The 22,094-nt window shown below is 42.9% G+C and overlaps 1 protein-coding gene across 1 annotated transcript in view; it reads left to right on the forward strand.

Annotated features, from left to right (window-relative positions):
* The first annotated feature begins 5,089 nt into the window (after nt 1–5,089).
* The window catches only part of RASSF1 (Ras association domain family member 1), a 32,786-nt gene continuing 15,781 nt past the window's right edge, over nt 5,090–22,094 (forward strand). Inside the window, exons 1-2 of the mRNA XM_048491292.1 lie at nt 5,090–6,365; nt 18,765–18,889. Coding sequence (XP_048347249.1) covers nt 6,035–6,365; nt 18,765–18,889 — 456 coding nt within the window. The 5' untranslated portion in view covers nt 5,090–6,034. The remainder of the gene's footprint in view (nt 6,366–18,764; nt 18,890–22,094) is intronic.

Below are 22,094 nucleotides of genomic sequence, written 5' to 3' on the forward strand. Positions count from 1 at the left end.
ATTTGAGATATTTGGAGGATATTATCTATGTAATTAGAGCAAGGAACATTGTTTTGTGGTAGATGAATCTGGCAAAAGACACCATACCATATGATATAAATCTCTTCCTGTATCAATTTCCCCTTTGCTTCCTCATTGCATGTCCTGTGAACATTTCTTAAGGTACAGAATAGCAACTTCAACATAATTGTCTTGTAAACAAGTTTTAACAGATTAGCCAGCTGAGAGAAAGGAAAGGGATATTCAAAGTGAAAATCATTGGTGGGATGGGGTGAGTAAAAAGTTTTAGTCTTCCCTAACTGAGACATGGGAGTGGGTTGGCTTAGTTGACATTGAAATGGAAATGTGAATGTGTCACTATTCCTGTAACAGGTTTCATACATCGCCTATTGATGTGTTCTGAACAGTGCATGCATGCTCTGCCCTGCCTCTGCAAATACCACAGCCACTGCTGCTGTTGTGGTCTGTTTCTTTTCACAGCAAAGGGTTTTTGTGATATGTGCTCATTTGCAAATATACATATTGGTCAGATTGCTAGGAGTTTTGCCGAACCTGCTTTAAATACAATATTCCTTTTCTGCTTTTGTTAAAATGTAACAATTGACTGCCATATGAATAGCAACTTGAAACAAATCCAAGGCAAGGTGAACAAATACAAGGTGAACAAGCAAGCACATATAGACAGACGGCATGTTTGAGCTGCCATCCGTTTCCCTAAAGTAAAACAGTATACATCTGGAACCTTCCCATACCCCTCAGTCCTCTAGCCACTTGGAAAAGTCAGGATTCTTTTTCCTTAGCCAGCTAAAGTACAGCCTCTTTTCCCCAAGAACTTTATGCAGTATGTCCTAGCTGAACGCCACTACCTATATTCATTAGCAAACATCAACTAGTCATCACTAGTCATTCTTAGCAATCATCATATTCTAACAGTGAAGTGGGCCAAGAGCTGAATATAAGACAATGCTGTTTAAAATATTTACTTTCTACCACACACTACAACCTCAAAACAACACAATATTGTGGTAGTTTCTTTGACATTATATCAACCTAGTTTCCAGGATAGGGAACCTGAATCAATTCCATCAGCTCCCAGTATGTTCCATGGGAACTACAATTGGCCATGCTAGCAGGGGCTGATGGGAATTGTAGTTCCTGAACATCTGGAGAGCCGCAGGTTCCCTACCCCTGACCTAGCCTATAGCTACCACCTCTTAATAAACTTGTGATCAAAAAATTGCCAGGCTATTTTTTTGGAAAACGTTATCATCTTTTTAGTTGCTTTTCGATAGTTCTTATGTCATTTCCCTCAGATACTTTTCTTTTCAACCAAGCACTCAAGTATAAACATAACACCTGGAGTTTTGAAAATGTATTTGGCACACATTTCTCAGGATCTGGGCTCTTAGTGTTAACTGATTCAATACTTGCAGTTATTCTGTGTGGAAATCCCTTGGAATACTGACAAGAGCCTGAACCCTAGTAGGCTACAATTGAAATCCAAACCTTAATAGGATCAATGTATTTCAAATATTACATTTTACATTACAATCACTATATCTGTACTGGTTCTTGGGAAACCAGCTAGAAGTTGTATAACACAGAAATACTGGAAATAGTTTGGTATGTGATATAAGAAGAAATAATTATCTCAGTGCTGTGGAAGTATGAGAAGCAATAAAGAGCTCTCAATCATTCAACCATGAAAAGCAACAACATTTCTCCAAAGTTTGCTTCTGACTTTTTGAATCCCTCCAGATTTAGAATTCCCTTGGCAGATGCTTACACCCAGGAAATGGCAAAAAATAGACCAAATTCTTGCTTCTTTGAAAAGTATTTTTGGATTTAATTTTTTGGAAGAGTTCAGGTTACAGTGCCTCCAGAGTTCAGGCTACAGCGCCTCAGAGCAAACAAAAAAAGCCTCTAAAGTTCCTACTTGCTTTTATTTTCTCCATTCTTTTAAATTTTTCCCCATTTCTAAAAGAGAGATGGTTTCAGGAAAATGAGAAAGTCCAACATATGATTCCATGTTAATTAGTCACTGGCAATGGTCAGTTTCAGATGAGAAATCCTCAGCAACAGAGGCTTACTGTGGTTCCTGCAGCTGCCATGATTCCATCCATCAAGAAATAACATACTTTGCTATCATTTATATGGGGAAACAAAGGCTGCAGTTAACTTTATTCAACTGCAACAAACATAAAGTAGAGGATCTCATTATTTCCAAAAGGAGGGATGACAGACCAATAATTATGACTAAAATCCTATATCCAAAAATATCCTCAGTATACTACTTTGGGAGAGTTGATGCTCCCAATACAGGATGATAAGGCCGTAGTATCCCCTTTGGGAAGTCAGTGGAAGAGAATCACAAAAACTCTTTAAGAGCCACAAGGGAGGCCAGAGTATTATGACTGCACAAAAGGATACTACTTCTGAGACAATGATTTACAGCAGACAGGGAATGGGCCTCTGTTTATAGGCAGGAAGTGTGAAGCGGGTATGGAAATGTACATGTTGACTCAGATCTCCAAGCACTGCTTGTGGTCCCTAATCTCAGCAAAATGAAAAACCCCAAGTACAAAAACTTCAGAATGTGATGTCTCTCAGAATACAAACTAAAACTAAACTCCCAAGAGACATGACTTGCCATGAAAGAATGCTGAGTGACAATGAGTTTTTGTAAAGATGAAATGGAGGAAACAATACCCTGTTTCACTGAAAATAAGACATCCCCTGAAAATAAGACATAGTTGAGGTTTTGCTGAAGTGCTAAATATAAAGCATCCCCCAAAAGTAAGATGTAGCAAAGTTTTTGTTTGGAAGCATGCCCGTCAAACAGAATACCAGAGCATGCAGCTGTGGAGCGGAAAAATAAGACATCATCTGAAAATAAGACATAGCGCATCTTTGGGAGCAAAAATTAATATAAGACACTGTCTTATTTTTGGGAAAACACGGTAATAATGACATACACTGTTCTGGATCCCCATTGGGTGTAAAGGTAGGATATCAATTCATATGGAGTACAAACCCAAAGATTCCATCACTTACGGTATACTTTTTCTAGGACAAACAGTAGGGAGAGAAGAAAAGGTAATGTTTACAAACAAGCTCCAAGAACATCCATGAAATTACTAGTGGTCATACACAATAGTCAATCAAGTCTATTACACAAGGAGAACTGTGACTGTATATTAACAATAACATTGCAAATACAAAAGCAAATGCAGCAAAAACAAGACCACACAGAAAAAAGACAATTCAAATATCCATTGTTAACATTTATCTTTACCTATATAATTCACTAACATGCAAAGTGTTCCAGCGATGAACCCTCAACCAATGGGTATGCAGGACTGTCCTACATACCCATTGGTTAGTGGGGTCATAGTCCTGCTCAAAAATGCTGACCCCAGTAACTTACCTGTTCCCTCACCCACCTTCCAACCACCACCCCCAACAAGCCATCACAGTGGTAAAGTGGTGTCTTGCGGCCTGCTGTCCCCCCCAATATCCTCCCCGTTCCCCTGCCCACCTTCCAACCACCCCCCCCAACAAGCTGTCACAGTGGTAAAGTGGTGCCTTGCGGCCTGTTGTCCCAACGCCTCCCCAACAGTCTCCCCTTGCCCCGCTCTTAAAATCTAACAACATTTTATTGTTGTACAATCATTTGTGGACTAGAGCCAGGATTATGGTATAATCCACAAAAAATATGCTAGTGGAAAAATCAGTCTTTAAGATGCCACAAAACTCCCATTTATTTGTGCTAAGGCAAACTGAGACCACAATCCATATACACTCTCATGGAAGTAAACAATATTTAACGCAGTAGGACTGATTTCTAAGACGACCAGCTGAGAGTTACATTGTAAAATAGCAACTACTCTGAAATTATTATCAATATATCTAATTCTCAGTATGATCAAATTTAGGGATACTTAAATCCAAAGACTGAAGCCAAGCTTGGTTTGCAGAAAAAAATTGAAATTAAAAAAAACAAAACATTGGGGTGTAAACCACCCTAAGGTAGAATATATGCCAGTAGCTTTAAGAAACTAACACCCTGAACAACTACAACTATACTGTCAGCTTTGGTTTTTGTCAGTGGTGGTTTGGCTTTGTTGGAGAACTCATCGGGGAAGACCTGGCAGTGAACACTAGGCAACTTGTTACCATGTAACTTACATGATTAACCAAGGCCTTGCTGCTTGCTACTGTTAACAAAACCCAGCTTAGTGTAGTGGCTAAGATTTACAGTTTACAAAGAAGGTTGCCAACAGACCTGGAAAAAATATTCTGACCCTTTAGTAAAGACATGATGTATGGAAAATAAAAACTCAAGCATTTCATGGAACAAGGAAGAAACATTATCTGCTATGTAACTTTCTATCAAGGGAGCCAGTGTGGTGTAGTGGTTAAGAGCAGGCGGATTCTAATCTGGAGAACCAGGTTTGATTCCATACTCCTCCACCTAAGTGGTGGAGGCTTATCTGGTGAACCAGATGTGTTTCCGCACTCCTACATTCCTTCTGGGTGACCTTGGGCTAGTTATCAGTTCTCTGTCAGCCCCACCTACCTCACATGGTGGGGAGAGGAAGGAGTTTGTAAGCCCCTTTGAGTCTCCTTACAGGAGAGAAAGGTGGGGTATAAATGCAAACTCTTCTTCTTTTAGACAGACAAGGCTTTATTTCTCCATGCAGTTGACAACTACATCCACAAGGCTTTCTAACCTGTTTCAGTTGCACCAAGGAGTATGGATGCCATGTTTTTCTAGCAGGGCAGCTGTCCTTTTGGAGCTGCTACAACACAGTAATTCCACAAGGACATTTCCCCTCATGCAAAGAAGATTCACCTGTTGATACTCTCTGCTTATCATTCAGCTCTTCTAGGCATGGGCACTGGTGGGAGGAGATAAGGGAAAGGCTATAAAAAAAAACAAATAACGGAAAACTGTATCCCCCACCCCCAGCTGTATCTCAGGGCTCTGCTGGCTTACGCCGGAATTCCCTTCCCCCAAAAATTGACGTCAGGCTCTGGCCTCTGTGGTCGTTTGCTTCAAAGATAGCAGCATCGTTATAGAAACGGGGGTGAGCCAAAGACTTCCAGCGTGCGAGCAGAGGCAGAGAGAGGGGGTGTGCGCAAGTTGGGTATATTGTCTACGCCCTACAACTAAACCGGCGAGGTATCTCTAGTCAGTCACATTGCGGGGAATAAGGGAATGCGGAGGGCAGCGCGCTTGGTCGTCGCTCCCGCCCCCTTCCCTTGGGAAACTGCCTTTTTCTTTGGCATCTTTAAAAACAGTAAAAGTGCCACCCTGCCTCTCCCTCCCGCCCTTTTAGCTCGTCGAGCTTAGGAAGGCATGCCGACGACGAGCTAAAAGGGCGGGAGGAAGATGCAGGGTGGCGCTTTTTCTTTAAACTTGAGCTGGGGAGGGGGATGTTCCTGCGGCTCCTCCGTTGCTCCGAAGGCGCCTCAAGGCGGAAAGCGGGGAGGGGTGAAAGGCGACAACCCCCGAGCGTCCACGGCTAGGCACCGCCTCGGCTGTCTCTCGTTCTCTTCCCCCCCCCCCCCCCCCTCCCCGGTAAGGGGAAGAGACATGAATGAAGAGGAGGGGAGCGGGGACTTTTCCTTTGCTTGTTTGTGCGCAAAAAAGAGCGAGAGCAGCACTTTTCCGCCACGGTTCGAAGGAATGCAACTCTTGCAGCCTTCCCCTCTGACGGACTGGGGTTATAACCGAGAAGGCCGATGTTGAGAAGTCAAGAAAACTGCTTGTTCTCCAAGAAGGAGACGGGGGTGGTAGGGCAGGAGGGTCTACTGAAGTCTAATCTTCCCAACGAGTATTCTCTCTGGAGAAGCGAGGCGAAGAAAAGAGAAGCGTAAAGTTCTGGGACGGAGGAGTGGAAGGAGGGCGTGAGTGGCTTGGCCCCGTGCAGACGGGACTGCGATGTTCCTCGGGCCCTGATGGGGAAGCGAGCCCGGTTTCCAGGCTGCCTTCCCACGACCAGCAGCAGCATCACCCCTGGAAGTGGCCATGAACCGGCCCCCGGACCAGGAGATGATCGAGCTGAAGAACCTAAACTTGGAGAAACAGCTGGACCTGACTCGAGGCCCGCGAGGCGCGTCCGAGCGTCCGGTCCGGTTGGAGAGGGCCAACGCCTTAAGGATCGCCCCCGGGAAGGTGCCCGAACTGTTGAGCCGCGTGAGACAGATCCGGCTGCTGGGCGGCCAGAGCGACCCCAAGCTGACCGAGGAGCTGGGCGAGGGACACATCTTCAAGCCCTGCACTCAGAACCAGCCCACCTGGTGCGATCTGTGCGGGGAGTTCATCTGGGGCATGTACAAGAAGTGCCTGCAATGCGTCCGTGAGTACCAGCAGCACGTGGTAGACTTTGCCAAGTTAGCTCTTGCAGGGGGTTCTGGGAGAAACAAAGGACGAATGGCCGAGATTGACCTAAAATGCGGGCTGATTAAATTGTGATCATAATAATATACAAAAAGGTAGCTCAGGGTGTTGCAGAAGTTACTTAGAAGTAAGTCTAATTAATGTCAGTGGAACTTGCTTCTAAATAAGTGTGCATAAGTTTGGGGCTTTGGTCAAGTCATAAAGCGATGAAAACAGAACCGTTTGTATTTTCTTAGTTTCTCTGTTTCACACATGACTTTTTAATATAGTTGAACCACTTGTGTACAATGCATATACTTTCATGACTGACAAATCCCAAACCGGAAATTTTCCATCCATATGCAACCACAGTTATCTTACCATTTATTTGTTGTTCATTGGTTATATTTATATCTTACTTTTCTTCCATTGTGGAATCAGAGGCAGCATAAGTAGAGTTCCCAAGAAGATCTCCCATTCAGGTCAGACCAAGACCTGCTTAATTTCAGCAAGACTGTTGTATGATTTTTCTTGGATTTCTGAAATCCTATTATACCTAGCCTTGGGGCTGAATGACACATGTGCACATCACTCAGAGAAGTAAAGGCCTAGGAAAGAAATGGGAGATCCCCCCCCCCCCGCCGCCCCAAATAACTTTAAAATGCACAGAAATGTCAAACCTCTATTTTTACAACCTCATCCAAAGTCCTCCTGAGAACTGCAGGCGGCACAGGGAGGTAGCTAACCGAGGTCGTTTCCCACTTACCTGCTGCTGCGCGCTACTCTCCCCAAGTAGCGCGGGGTCCCCCGGCACTCCCCACTACAGGGGCAGCGACAACGCAGCCGCCCCAACGCTGCCGCTGTCGTGCCCCCTCAGCGCGCGTCATTCCTGGTGCTCCTCGAAACGGCGCCTCGAAACGGCACCCAGATTGGGCCTGGGAGCATGCCAGAAATGATGCACGCTGGGAGTAGCACGCAGCAACCTTTGGTCGAGGTAAGTGGGGAAACGACCCCTGTTGCCTCAAAATCCCCCCATAGGACTCAATAGAGTTATACTGCCCTTTGGGGTGGAAACTGACTTGGTCCCACCCCTGGGGATGCCCCAGCCTGCCAGCCCACCACTGGTGTCCATTCAGATGCCATTGTAACTTCTGAGGTTCGCCACTGCAGAGTTGTGGGGCACCCAGACACTGGCATTTTTGCCCTCTCCACCAGCCCCTTATGCCAGTGGAGGGGGCAAATGCATCGGCGTGGCTCTGCACAGCATCTGAGCAGCAATTTGTCTCCTCACCCAGATTGGGCCATATATATTACACCATTTGATCACAGCAGAAAATCTGAACTGCCATAGTGAAAAGTATTATTTGTGCCAGAGCCCTTCGGGGATAGCGCGGTATATAAAACTAAACAATAAATAAATAAAGGCCGTTAGACTTAAACAAGTCATCTCCTTGCCTGATGTTGCAGTTATCTGGTGTAATGGTCATGCACGTATGAATTCACTTACAGTTACAAATATTTCCAGACAAACAGATGTAGAAAATTCACACCCAAGTGGTTTTTGAGAGGGATACATGCTTCCTTGCTTATTTATTCAAAATATTTAAATTCTGCATTTTCAAAAGCTCAGGGTGGTTCTCAAAGAAGTTAAAAGCAAACTTTACAGTACAAAAGTTATAAAAAGAGCATTTACTACAAAAATAAATTACCTCAACCACATCAGCTCTGTCACTAACCCCAAGCCTTCATCAAATGTCTTCTGAAAAGCTGCATCTTACAGGCTTTTTCAAAATCCTAGAATATGGGAATCTGGTGCACAGCATCAGAGAGGCTACTCCACAGTAGGGAACAGCAACAGAAAAGCCTAGTTTCCAGTTGAGACCTGACAAGCTGTCCAGAAAGGAAGAATGATTCAGGAGGGATTTCTCAGCTGACCTTGGTGTCTACAGAGGTCTATACCAGGAGGTGATTCTGTAAAAATATGAGTGTCATGTCATGAAGGGCTTTAAAGAAAACAACCAGTTACTTAAATTGAATCCCAAAGCAAATGCTTTGTCAAATTGTGGACCAGATGAAACTTTTGAATCTTCTTAAAGGGCAGGCCTGAGTATTTAAAAAATGTATTTAGGAGATTTCTATGCTGCCTCATCAGAGTTCTGTTCAAAGTAGTTTACAATTCAAATAATAAGTTGTCAATATAAAAACAACAAGCTATGAGAGATAAACAGCATAAAACAGATCTAAGACCTGAAGCAGGTCATTAAAAAAAGATGAAACCCCTAATTAAAATTCTGAATAAAAAGATGTATTTCATTCTTGTATCTAAAAGACAATAAAATAGGCAATTTTCAAAAGGGATGGCATTCCAGAGGTGAGGTGCCACCATAGAAAATGCCTTGTCTATAGTTGCCTCCTGCCTCCCTCTGAAGGTGTGGTGATTGAGACCAGGCTTGAGAGGCAGATCTTAACTGGCAAACTAGATAGTACTGGAGAAGACTGTGCTTCAGGTACCCTGGCTCCATACCATTTAGGTCCTTAAAGGTAAGAACCAACATTTTGAATTGTGCCTAGAAACAGATAAACAGCCACAGTGTCCAACATCCCTTTTGGTTGAAAGATGGAAGTGGTAACACTGACACTCTAAGACTTTTTCCAATCTCTGTTGTTTTTGTCTGTACCATCATGGCAGTATCACTTACAGGTTCCTAGACAGAACTGATGTTGCAGCTTTGTGCAATGCCCTGCCCTCCAAATCCTCCCATTACTGTGTGAGGTTGGACTGGCACTATAGCCAAACTGGCTAAGTCTAGAAAGGAGACAGTTTTCTTACACTAAGGGCAGCTGGGAAAATACAGCACTGTTTACTGGGGCCAGTACCTCTCAAAGACTCTATATATTTGCTTAAGATAATTTCAGTCGACTCAGAAATAGAAGAGCAATCTCCTCTGTTAACATCAACTGTACCAACAAATATCCTCTCTTGGTTTGCAAACTTTGGGTTTGTAAATCCCTGAAGATTTGATGGTGGATCCTTGGGTGAACAGAGTTTGAGGAGGGAGCTCAGCAGGTATCCAGTCCCACAAGGAGTGCCCCCTCTGAAGTGTCTGTTTTCTCTACAGAAACTGATCTCTATAATGTGGAGATCAATTGTAATTCTGTGAGAACTCCCAACCCCATTTAGAGACCTAAATTCCTCTCTGTCCTGCCTGGATTCAGTTTTGTGGTAAAGAATGACAAAGAATTAGACAAAGAATTTGAATTAATGTTTGGGGGAGAGGGTGTCTGCCTCCTGGTGGTGCTTGAGAAAAAGAACTTGTGGTCTGTTGATAAGATGGTTGCTGGAATTGTTGCAGTTAGGACCTCTAGGTTCAGATTATATATAAATACAACCTATTTACTTTTTTCATAAGTGGCCGGGGTCATTTCTTTGCAGGACATGAAAGATCTTCTGAAGTTCCCATTGTAACAAGTTTCATCTTGGTCTCTAGTGTCCTCTTGATCATCATATTCAGACCTGACTAAGGCTAGAAATCCGGGGATAAATTGATGACCTTATAGCACTAGTTACCACCATCCTATTGATGACATCTAGTCTCACAGCTCTGGATAGTTTTCTTTAATGGTCTAGTATAAATGCTGTACAACACAGATGCCAAAATAAAGCCCTGTGGCACCCAGTGAGTCATGAGGCAGGCAAGTGATTTTGAATCTGCAAAGACATGTTTTTGTTCTCACATTTTAGAAGATTGAAAGCACTAAAGTGCTATGCCAGTAACTTCAAACTCCAAACAGTGTAACAAGATGCAGTAGTCCACAGTAACAAGGGCTGCAGAAAAGTCTAAATCAAGAAAAGAAAACACATCTGTGTGGATCTGCAATTGGCGATAATCTGTTAGGGCAACTACTGCTATCTCTTTCCCATTAACCAGGCCTGAAGCCTGACTGAAAGGGGTCAGGGCCAAAAACCTCATTTCTGTATGCTTGAAGATGTGCTTCTTACCATCCTTTCTGTCACCTTGACCAGAAATGTTACATTTGACATTGGCTTATCCTGGTAAGATTTAATCAGCCAGCCTCATTACAGAGCTGAATCAAACAAGCTAGATTGTTAACAATGAAACTGTGTTGGTAAATTTTTATTGCTAAGGTTTAAAAAAATTAATTTGGGGTCCAGGGTTAGGGTTAGTTGGGAATAGTTGAAGTAGTCGATAAAGTCACATTCATACAACATACATTGCTTGGTGAGCTACATGGCAATTCTGCAAACACTTTCTTGAGAGTAAATCCTATTGAATAAAATAGAGTTTACTTCTAAGTATAGCTTAGTGGTGGGATCCAAAAATTTTAATAACAGGTTCCGATGGTGGTGGGATTCAAACAGTGGCGGCGCCGCACACACGCACCTCCAGTCCCTATTGGGCAGGGAGGTTGCTTTAGTAACCCCTTCTCGGCACTCAGAAAAAAAATTAGTAACCACTTCTAGAGAAGTGGTGAGAACTGGTTGGATTCCACCTCTGGTATAGCTGCTCAGAATTGTTGCCTGTCAATTTCCCTGTTCAGATAATAACTAACTTGATGGGTTCAAGGATTTTATTGAAGACATGAGAAAGACAGCAGAATACAATTCTAGCAAAAAGGCGCCAAAACTGTTGATAATAAGTTGCAGCAAACCCCCACCAGGACAGTAGAAAGAGTGCAGTCTGAGAGCTTGTCCCAGCCGCTGAGCTCCAAGGCCAGGGGGGCACCTGCAAAAAGCTAAATCCCCCTCCCAGCAATTAGCAGTCCTGACATTGCCTTAAGCATGTTATATTCTTAAATTGCTTATGTGAGATAGCCCTGAAGTCAAAAGCAACGCTGCTTCTAGAGGAGACATCATTGGACCCTTGCTCACCCTGTCTGCAAAAATCATGCAAGAACTACATAAAGGACCCCTTGCTAATCAGGCCCGGAGTCAGAAAATGTTCATGGTGGTGGGAGGAAATGAGTACACTGGTAGCCATCATTTTTTTTGTTTGGTTGTGGTGCGTTTTCTGGCCTGGTGGCTGTGGTCTGGTGGATCTTGTTCCTAATGTTTCACCTGCACCTGTGGCTGGCATCTTCAGAGGTGTATCACAGAGGGAAGTCTGTTGTACACTGTGTCAGTGAGAAGGGAATGTTTAGTGGGGTATATATATTTTCCATGTCCCAGGGTGGGGAACCAATCAGCAAGTGTTTGGTTGGAAAGCTGTGAAAAGGCCCACATGGAAACCACAAAACACAGCATTCAGACTTGTATTAAGGAGCACGAAATACACTGTCAGCTTAACCATCCTGAAAAATCTGCAGTTGCAGAACATGTCTTAAACAAAACTGGACATAACATTTTATTTGAAAACACTGAAATTCTGGACAATTCAGAAGGTTACTATGTCAGACTGCACAGGGAGGTCATTGAAATTCACAAACACCAAGACAACTTCAACAGGAAAGAAGAGACTCTGATAATTAACAAAGCTTGGCTACCAGTACTTAAAAACACCAAAAGCAAACCCCAAGGGCATGCTAAGTTCATGAACAATGGACTCCACCCAAACACAGGATTTGCATTCACCAATACTGCTGCTGCTGCTGCAGGGCATGAAAATGTGAATCACTCCCTGGACTGATAAACCCCACCCGCAATACAATACCATCAACCATATATTTGCATAACAAGTTCCACCCAAACACTTAATGTTTGGTTCCCCACCCTGGGACATGGACAATATGTACCCCACTAAACATTCCCTTCTCACTGACACAGTGTGTAACAGACTTCCCTCTGTGATACACCTCTGAAGATGCCAGCCACAGATGCAGGTGAAATGTTAGGAACAAGATCCACCAGACCACGGCCACAAGCCTGGAAAACCCACCACAACCAGTTAAATCTGGCCATGAAAGCCTTCAACAATACATTTGTTTGTTTGTGTTTTGTTATTTGATTACCATTTTTGTACCACAGACTCAAGGTGGATACATGGTGTGAGCCCTATGGGGATAGGGCGGGATATGAATGAATGAATGAATGAATGAATGAATGAATGTGATTGAATAGTATGAAGAATCTAATAAGCAATGCAATAGTTTTAAAGTTACAAAAATTAGAAAAGTGCAAAAATGTTTCAGATATCCTATGTCACCTCCAGGCTTTTAAAATTAGGACACTTCAGCCTTTTAACTGCTAATTTTGTTCTAGCCAATTGAACAGAGAATTCATGGTTAGAAGATTAGGATTCACACCTTTTTACCTCAGCTCCTTCCTTTTTTATATAGAAAATTTACACTTGAAAGACTCTTGGTAGAATTTACACCAATCCTAGTGCTGATTGGAGGAACATGACAAATTATTGAAGAGGCCCAACTCCCTTTTTGCACCATTGTGGTTACAAGGCTGTTGATGATTATCATAAATAAGTCACTAAACTGAGGCACCTTGCTCAGTCACTGAAACAGGTGGTTATCCATCCACTACTTTTTAAAAATCCCTAGATCAAAATGTTGTGCTTAATTATTGCCCCGTTTTTAATCTGCCCTCTCCAGCCAAAGTGAGAGATCAGTGGCAAACCAACTCCAGGTCTTCCTGGATAATTCAGTTTCTAGTGTTGCTGACTCAAAATTGTAAAATTCCTGCTGATTTGGGGGTGGAGCCTGGGGTTTGGGGGAGGTTGGTGGTTTTGGGGGGGAAGGTGCTCAGTAGGGATATGATGCTATAGACAGTTGCCTAACTGCAACAGGGCGGGGGGGCGCTGCACCCCGGGCATGCACCCCACACCCCTTGCCCCGCCCTGCCAGGCTCAGCAGCCCGAAGCAGCCTTCTGGTGCGGCAGGAGCAGAAACCACAAATGCCCCTTTCCCACCCCCAGAGGCCTCTGCAGGAGGTGGGGCTCTCAAGGTCTCCTGGGAAGTGTAGTTCCCACCAGGCTGCTTTTTCAGCCAGCTGCTCTTTGTAGCTGGCTGAACTAAGGTAAGTGGGGGTAAAGCGGGACGTGTTGGGGCAGGGCCCGGGTGCCATTTTGCCCTGGGCCCCATTCCCCCCCTCCACACACACACCACTGGCTATAGAAGTGGAGAGAGTGGAAGTGGATGCCATCAATATGGCACCCAGTTTTACATCTCTCTCTCAAAATCCCCTGGAGATGCACAAAGTTAATTCTCCAAATGCTTGTAATTTAAAACAGATTGCTGCTTTAGTCACTAGAGGGTGTCAGTGTTTAAAGTTCTTTCTAGTGAAAAAGAAAAGAGAATAGACTGAATACATACTGCACAAAGTATGTATTGTATTGTAGTAAAATCCATTGTAGTAAAATCCAGTGGCCAGCACCTTAAAGACTAACAACATTTATTACAACATGAGTTTTTGTGAGTCAGAGTTCATAAATCACACTTGGTCTAGATAATTTTCTTCTGCTTGGAGGGTATGCACTTCATTCATCTTTTGTGCTTTTCTCTGCCATCCTACACACTAAAACAGAAACTTTAATGGGGAGGGGTCAAAGAGCTAACAGACTCACAAGAAACCCATATCTATATATATAAAAAGCAAACAGTGACTTTGTTAGTCACTCCCTAATGCCGAAATGGCTGGACGGATCGCCCCCACATTTTCACATGACGTCCCTCCCTGTTGCGGCAGGTAATCGGACCTTCAAATCGCCGAAAGTCCATACCTGAGCCAGGTAAAACGTCTTTTTCCTGGCGCACCAGGCCATGAAGTTGGCTGTGGCCTGTCTGTCTGTGGCCAGAGGGATTGGAATGAGGGCTTAGAATGTTCTCAGAGATGGGCAGAGATGAGCAGTGAAAACAGAAAATAGGTAATACTGGTAGGTAATACGAGTGGAAGTGAAACACATACACACTTTGCCGTGTGAGACGTCAGCTGAGGTTCCCCCCTCACACGCAGGTAACTTTCACTCTCTGTGCCTCACCCACTGCTACCACACAATACTCATCCAGCTCATCCTCACACACCTCACTCTGCCCTCCCTCAAATCCAACCACCACTTACCTACTTCCTCACCCATATTCGCCACAGCTCTCTTTTACTAAAAGCGAGCTGGAGTTTGCCTTTTTCTTCTAAGAAAATCTGGGTGTGTGTGTGTGTGTGTGAGTGAACCAACACTATTGGCTCCGCTTCTTTTGCACATGGCCCTTTAAGAACCCAGGGAGCTGGCCTCGATCTGAGCGCCTCACCACCCTGCCTCTGCTGCCTGACTGGGATAGCCTCCTTGCCCCAGTTCTGCCTTACCCAAGCCAGGACTGTGTGTGTCAACCAGCCTCATGGACAGCGGGATTCACACTCTGGACAGTTCCATTGTGGAATGGAAAGGGTTACCTTATACTAAAAAAAAATAAGACACCACCATATAACAATGTGAGTTGAAAAGGAAAAGAGGGATTCCATTTGACCACCCCAAAAGGCTATGCTGCGGATCATTGGACCTGCATAGACATCTGTTTGGGTTGCAGACTGTGATGAGAAGGACAATTGCCACAGCAACGCATGGCTGGACCCCGCTAGTAGGTAATAAAAACACTTGACAAAAACAAAGTGTAATCAAGCAAATGCATTATTATGTTAATATTTGGTTTATTAATATGAACTAAGGCTGAACTATCCCATTAGTCAGTGCCAATGAACACATAAAGCTGCCTTATACTGAATCAGAACTTCTGTCCATCAAGCTCAGTATTGTCTATGCAGGTGGGCAGCCGCTCTGCAGAATCTCAGGAAGAGGTTGTTCACATCACCTTATCCTTTCTGCTGGAGATGCTTGGGATGGAAATGGATTGAACTAAATATACTTGTACATAGAAAAAACCTTCACAATTCTAGACAAAACATCAAAATCCAAAGCTTTCATGTAGCAACATTATTTCATTTATCCCATTCTACAATAATCATTACGAAAGGACAACAGAAATATAAGAACTTAAAAAGCGGACATGTATCCAAGACGTTTATATCCTAGTTTATATCCTATTGTCCCCCATGTGCAGATAAAGAAAACAAAAACTAAACAATAAGACATATTAGTTTTGATAAAGAATTACATTGCTAAATATTTAAATATATATTTTTATTCAATCAGTGATTTTTTTCAGTCTCCAAAACACACCAGCTAACTGATGCCCATAATGAAGCAATTAAGCATCTCTTCACAATTTATTCTTCCATTAATAATTAGCGGATTATAAAAAACAACAGTCATCCACTTAATCTCTGATCATTATAGACATGTCAAGCGAAGGAGGTTAGTTTCAGAAAAATTGACTAAGTCATGTGTTCTACTGGCAAAATTGCTTCAAGATATGCAGTATTCAATGTACAAATTAAATTAGTGGGTTACTCCTTAAAGGGGTAGATACTTTTGCCCATTATATTCATATTGGTTGTGCCCTTTTCAACAAAGAGAACCAAGTACTTCATTTGCCACATGTTGGACTGTCGTTGTTTTAGAATGCTCCACTTAGGTCCTAGCACATGGCAAATGTCAGAGACGTATGATGGGAAAATGGCGCCCGGAGACGGCTGTTCTCCGGGTGCCCCCCTCTACGCTCAGAGGGTGGGGCTCAGGGGATGGGCCTCCAAGCCCCGCCCTCACTCCCAGCTCCCAGCCAGCAGTCCCTTCTGCCCTCCCCTCTGGGAAGAGCAGAAGCAACTGAGGCTCCATCCTTATCTCCTTTGCTTTTATAATCACAGGAGTGGGTTCCACCCCTCGGGGGCGGGGGCCCACCCCCATGATCAATGATGACATTGGCGGGGCCAAGGGCTTCTGAAGATGACAAGGCAGCAGGACTTCCTACTGCATTGCCGTCTTCCTGGTCATATGGGGGGCTGAGTTTGTGCCCCCCACATGACATTAGTGGTGCCCGGGGACAGAGGCACCTAGAGCCATACACCACTGGCGAATGAAGTTACTTCTTTTTGTTGAAAAGGGCATAACTAGTGACACTCTAGTAACACATATTTTTGATATTTGGTGGTGTGTTCATTCCTATATGTTGATATTTGATATTGTACCATTTTTCATTGACATTTGTCTTACCATTTGATGTTTTAAGTGGTATTCCTATTCTTGACACATTACTTGTATATTTTGGCTTAGTAAGATTTTATACTTTTTCTATTGATGTGCTTATAGATGCCATCTTGGCAGTTCAAGTCATAAACTCAGACTGTACCAGATTGGAGGCCTAAACTAGCATGGTGCTCCCTCTGCTGAGGGTGACATTGGGACAGACAGCATGTGACTGACATTATACATTCCTCCTACATGAGCATATATCCTGTACAGCAGTTCCCCCTATTCTCCCCCTATCCAAGGGGAGAATAATCAATGCAGGCTGTCCCTTAAAATGAGGCCTTTGTCTTGGCAGGCAGCAGAGTAGCAACCCAGGAGAGGTGATGCCTGAGGACAGAGAAGCTTTTCATGCTTCTTCCTTTCAAGAGTGTGTTTGAGGGGATTGCTATCAGATCCATTCTGTCTTTCTGTCAAGAGGCTATGTCAATTATGCAAACCACAGCCTTTTATAGCAATGCCCAGGAGCATAAGCCACATTTCACTAAAAACAGATAAGCTTAAAATAGGAATTCTGGACTGTCTAAGGATTGTAAAAATAAAAAGATAACTAGTATTGCAGAACGATCACATGCTTCTAAGAACAGATGACCCAGGCAATCTGTAGGGTACTTAAATTCCCTTTAGTACTTTTGGTGTGGTGGGGAAAGCAAGATGTAATAAATATTAACTCAGATTGCAAGCTATTTTACTGCTTATACATATAATGTAGATAAATTGACAGACCCTGCTAAGCTGCCAGCCTGCTAATTTGTATACCGTTCTATTGGAAGGGAGATGCTGCGAAAATAGAATGTTCATATAGAGGTGGTAGTTAAACAAACCTGGGTAGGAGTTGACTGAGCTTGAAGGTCTGAGACAGTGTGTGAGAATTCTTACATTAAGACATCTGAAAAATGAGGAATAATCCCAGTTAGTTCATACTGGACAGATAGTTTCATGTGAGCAAGTCAGTGTCATTGCAGAAAAATTGTGCCGTCTTTGTTCATCTTGAGGTTCTGGGGAAAGCTGTAAATAATAGGAGTGATAGGTTGGATATTTATTCAGATTATAGTTTTCATTTGCTGGTTTAAATACCTGATGGAAGGTTGTGGTTATTGGTATCTTTATAGTACATTATGATCCCATTGTTCCTTCAGGAAGCTCAGTATAGCATACATTATTTTCCCTGCTTCCACTTACCCTCACAAAAATCCAGAATATGTTAAGGTAAGAATGACTGGCTCAAGCTTACACAGCAAGTATCAAGGCAGAGTATGGATCTGAATGAGATTTTCAGCTTTGTTTTATACTTAAAGTCATTCGTATGTTGAAAGTTTGCTTCAGTATAAGTGCTTTTTGAGACAACCTAAATCAAATAGAAGCAACAACTACTCATGTGAATCTGCCATAGTCTTCAGTCAGGAAGGACTGGGTGACCTCTAATCTGACATGTCACAGCATCAGTTGCCCCTGATTGCTTTCTAGGCTGAGCGGTGGCAGCATGATAAAGCCCACGAAGCTGATTGGGCCCTTTCTGAGCATTCCCAGGAAGGCAAGCAATGATGGCAGCTTGGAACTGGAGCCGACAGCATTTGGTTGCATACACATGCAAAATCTTTCTGAGTTGGAAAGCAGTAAGTTTGCTAACAGGTCTGAAGAAAAGGCTCCTGTTCCTTTAGCAGAGGCTTACGGTAATATGTAAAAATGGGCAGCTGAAGCCTTTCATAGCATGGGGGGAAATATCACCTGGTAAATAATATCCTACTAAGCTACCCAGAGCCCAGCTTTGCTGGAAAAGTTGTGAGTAGAAAGTAAAATAGATAAGCCTTTGTTCAAGGGACAGGATGCTTTTTGTTTTCCAGGCAGTTGGGAACCCTTGAAAGCCAGCATGGAAACACCATGTAGCAAAAGCCATCACCACTTATTTTCTGTTGAGGAAGAAACAAACAGGACAGAGCAAATCATAGTAATAGCAGTACACTCATTGGGTGGTCTGCCAGAGGAGAGTTTGCTAAACACCCCTAAAAAACAGAGCTGGCCTTGTCAAGACCCAAATTGCTATTGTGTGCCACCCTTTCCCCTTCTCCCCAAGCCCACTGCTGCCTACTTCAAGCTTCAAAGACCATATAATGTGCAGTGACATTTGATCTGCCCTTTTGTATACATCAGATATCATCATCTGGCACATGGTGAATCCAGGAAATTCAATTGCTTTCAGTCTAATCCTCATGAGTTCCTTTTCAGTCTGATCTTTGTCCACTTGCCTTATGGTTTGTCTTCATTTTACTTTTCTCTAGACTGTAAGTTCATCTGTCATTACCGATGTCGTATCCTGATCAGACTTGACTGCAGTGGTCCCAGATATCAAGACAGTGATCAGAATGAATGTAATGAGCAGACAGTGGAAAAGGACACCAATGTGGTAAGAAAAAGGTTTTAATTCATATGCAGCCTGTAAAATACAGACATATCTTTAGCACTGAATAATATATGTCTGGAATATCAAAAAGCTCTCGAAGAATTGTGTGACAAGAATCTAGAAACATAAAAGGTTCCAGGTTCAATCAGAGTCCAGGCATGATGGTATAGTGGTTTCAGGGTCACACTAGGATGAGGAGAACCAGATTAAAACCCTTACTCAGCTATGAAACTCCTTAAGTGACCCTAGGCAAATAACCCTTTCAGCCTAATTTACTTTACCAGCTTATTCTGAGGATGAGATGGATAAAGGAAGAGTCATGCAAGCTTCCCTGAGCTCCTTAGAGGGAGGGCAGGATAAAAGTATGATATGATAAAAAAATTGGTTCAGGGGCCCAGCCTGGATTGTAAACACATCACCATTATATGATCTATTTATATCCTTTTTGAAATAAAATGGATCTTTTTCTTTCATAACTTGTCAACATGTGTTTATAGAATTTAATCCAAAGGGTGGGGCAGGTTACAAGTTTGTACTGGCCCAGAGACATGATATTTGGGTGCAGATTCAGTCCCAGTCTGTACTGGCTTAAAGACATAATGCTTGCATTGTAAATTCAGTCCCTGTTGTGAGAAAGATTCCTACTTGAGACTGTGGCAGTCTGCTGTCAACTGAAGTAGACCATACATAGAATCAAACACACACAAACCTGTGTACTTTTGACACAGTATAAAAGAGTAAAAATCCTTCCTAAGATATTTACGAACTCTCTTCAGTGAGCTCTGCTGTTCCTTTGTGAGGGAATTCTCCTACTGGAGTTCTCTGTCCTGCCCTCAACGTACACAGCAATTGGTTTGCATTTTCCATACAATTTTCAATTTAGCAGAAGCATGGAAACGATCATAATCTTCATTGTGGCTGTGGCAGATCCAATTCCATCATGTTATGTTGATGCTTCTCTCTGCAGCTGGGGCTGCATATTAATGCCTCCCCAGAGGGGAGCAGTGCAAAAAGGGCACGGGCTGAAAGATAGGAGCCCCATCAGCCCAGCTGGGAGTGCTCATTGCTAATTAACACTTTGCCACGTGCTGGACTAAACACTTTTGTCATCAAAATACACTGCTTAGCAACAGCACTTACGAATTATTCCTATGACAAACAGAAATGCACCGGCATACACACTTGGGAAGGCGAGGAGAGATTCTTTATTGTGGTTCCTAAAGGCAAGCTATTGTAAAAATATGTATCTTCTGTGTTCTTCCATCTCTTTCAGTTGCTACTATGCCTTGTCATTTAATTTGAACCATCTAATTCCTTGAAAGCCCTCTTGCCCTATTTCAATTCAACGTTGATGTTTGCATGAGTTTAAAGAGTGCTTGGATTCCCTATTTTAGGATAGGTGAAGAATGGTTCAGTGGTCACAGTGCAATTCTAGAAACATTGCAGTCTGAATTTAATTCTCTGTTTCACAACAAATCTTTACTGTTAGATCTAGTCATGCAATAGAAAAAAGCTGCAAAAAAAGGACGACATATTTGGAGGTTTCCCCAACTAACATTTCCCAATAAGCAGAAAAGTGCTATAGTAAGGTGATAGATGCGCTACAATCAGCATCCCTGATAAGCAAGTTTTTTCCTTGTAGGACATTTATGTGAGGACTATCCAAAAATGGTGACTTACCAGAATTCCTAAATGGTATAGGCTTCTCTATCACTTCAAGATTCTGTTACCTCATCCTGCTGTACCATACCCAGGGGACCTTGGAAAAACTGCTTATTTTCACAGTGCTTTCATTTTAATTCTATATGCTAGAAATAACAGACTAGTCCATATATGAGAAAGGATGGAGAGGAAGCAGTTTGTTAGAATGCTGTATAGCATTTATATGCTGAAATGGCCCCCATAAATATCACATTTGAAACAAAAAATCACCAGAGATACTTACCAGAGATACTTCATACTCTTTATAGAACAAAATGATTGTTCTCTAACTGCTTTCAGTGAATTCTTCTGGAAGAAGAGTCTTCCATGTTATCCTGGCTCTTGCCCTATAATACTGCACCCTTGGTCAGTAGGAGGTAAAACTACTTGATTGTTTGAAGGTATGTGGCAGCTTCCAGACTGTCATAGCTTCCTCTTCACCACAGCTGCTTGACCAGTTGGTGTATTTTTTTTTAGAGGAAGGATCTAAATCCATAAGTTGCTTCATTTCATAAAGCTGGACTATTAATTGTAAGTGTGTGTAAAATGCCATCAAGTTGCAGCTGACATTGTGATCCCAGCAAGGAACTTTCAAGTGAGAAGCAAAAGTGAGAAGCCATTTCCTTCCTCAGCAGAGTTTTTCTCAGTGGTTTCGAAGTATGGACCCTGCTTTGTTTCCAAGAGCTGACAAGATCAACTTATGCCATGTCACCTTCCCTCCCAAAACTATTACCCACCTGCACTATTTCTATAACTTCCCTAGACAAAGCACTGAATACAGGGAGTGAGAAAGAAAGAAAAAGAACAGTCTTCTGAATAGATCTTGACTTATAGTATAACAGAATGTAGTCTAGAAATCAGGAACCACATTTGGAAGATGTAATTTTGTGCATCTGGCCATTGTCCTGATATTTGCTTGTTTATGGATGCTCAATGCAAGGCTAGATTGACCACTAATCTGATCTGCTTGTCACTGACTGAGTCAATTGTGCTAAATCAGGGGTCTGCAACCTGTGGCTCTCCAGATGTTCATGGACTGGCAGGGGCTGATGGGAATTGTAGTCCATGAACATCTGGAGAGCCACAGGTTGCAGACCCCTGTGCTAAATGAATGAAGGTAGGGGGAAAAAAGAATGACTTTGATGTTTCTTTTTGATTATATGGGTGGAAGAAAGGGCAGCATTACTCTTACCCTTCCCTTGCATTTCTAGATCTTGAATAGGAGGAGCAAAAATCAGATGTATCAGAAAATGTGGTGATTGGTTGGTCTAAAACAGGGGTAGGGAACCTGCGGCTCTCCAGATGTTCAGGAACTACAATTCCCATCAGCCCCTACCAGCATGGCCAATTGGCCATGCTGACAGAGGCTGATGGGAATTGTAGTTCCTGAACATCTGGAGAGCCGCAGGTTCCCTACCCCTGGTCTAAAAGAATTCCAACTTGTGGTATACTGGTGAGCTTTCCCTATTATAAGCAAAAGTAAATGGGAGTCTTCTGGGTTATAGTC

The sequence above is a fragment of the Sphaerodactylus townsendi genome, linkage group LG03 (assembly GCF_021028975.2).
Source record: "Sphaerodactylus townsendi isolate TG3544 linkage group LG03, MPM_Stown_v2.3, whole genome shotgun sequence".
Taxonomy (NCBI): domain Eukaryota; kingdom Metazoa; phylum Chordata; class Lepidosauria; order Squamata; family Sphaerodactylidae; genus Sphaerodactylus; species Sphaerodactylus townsendi.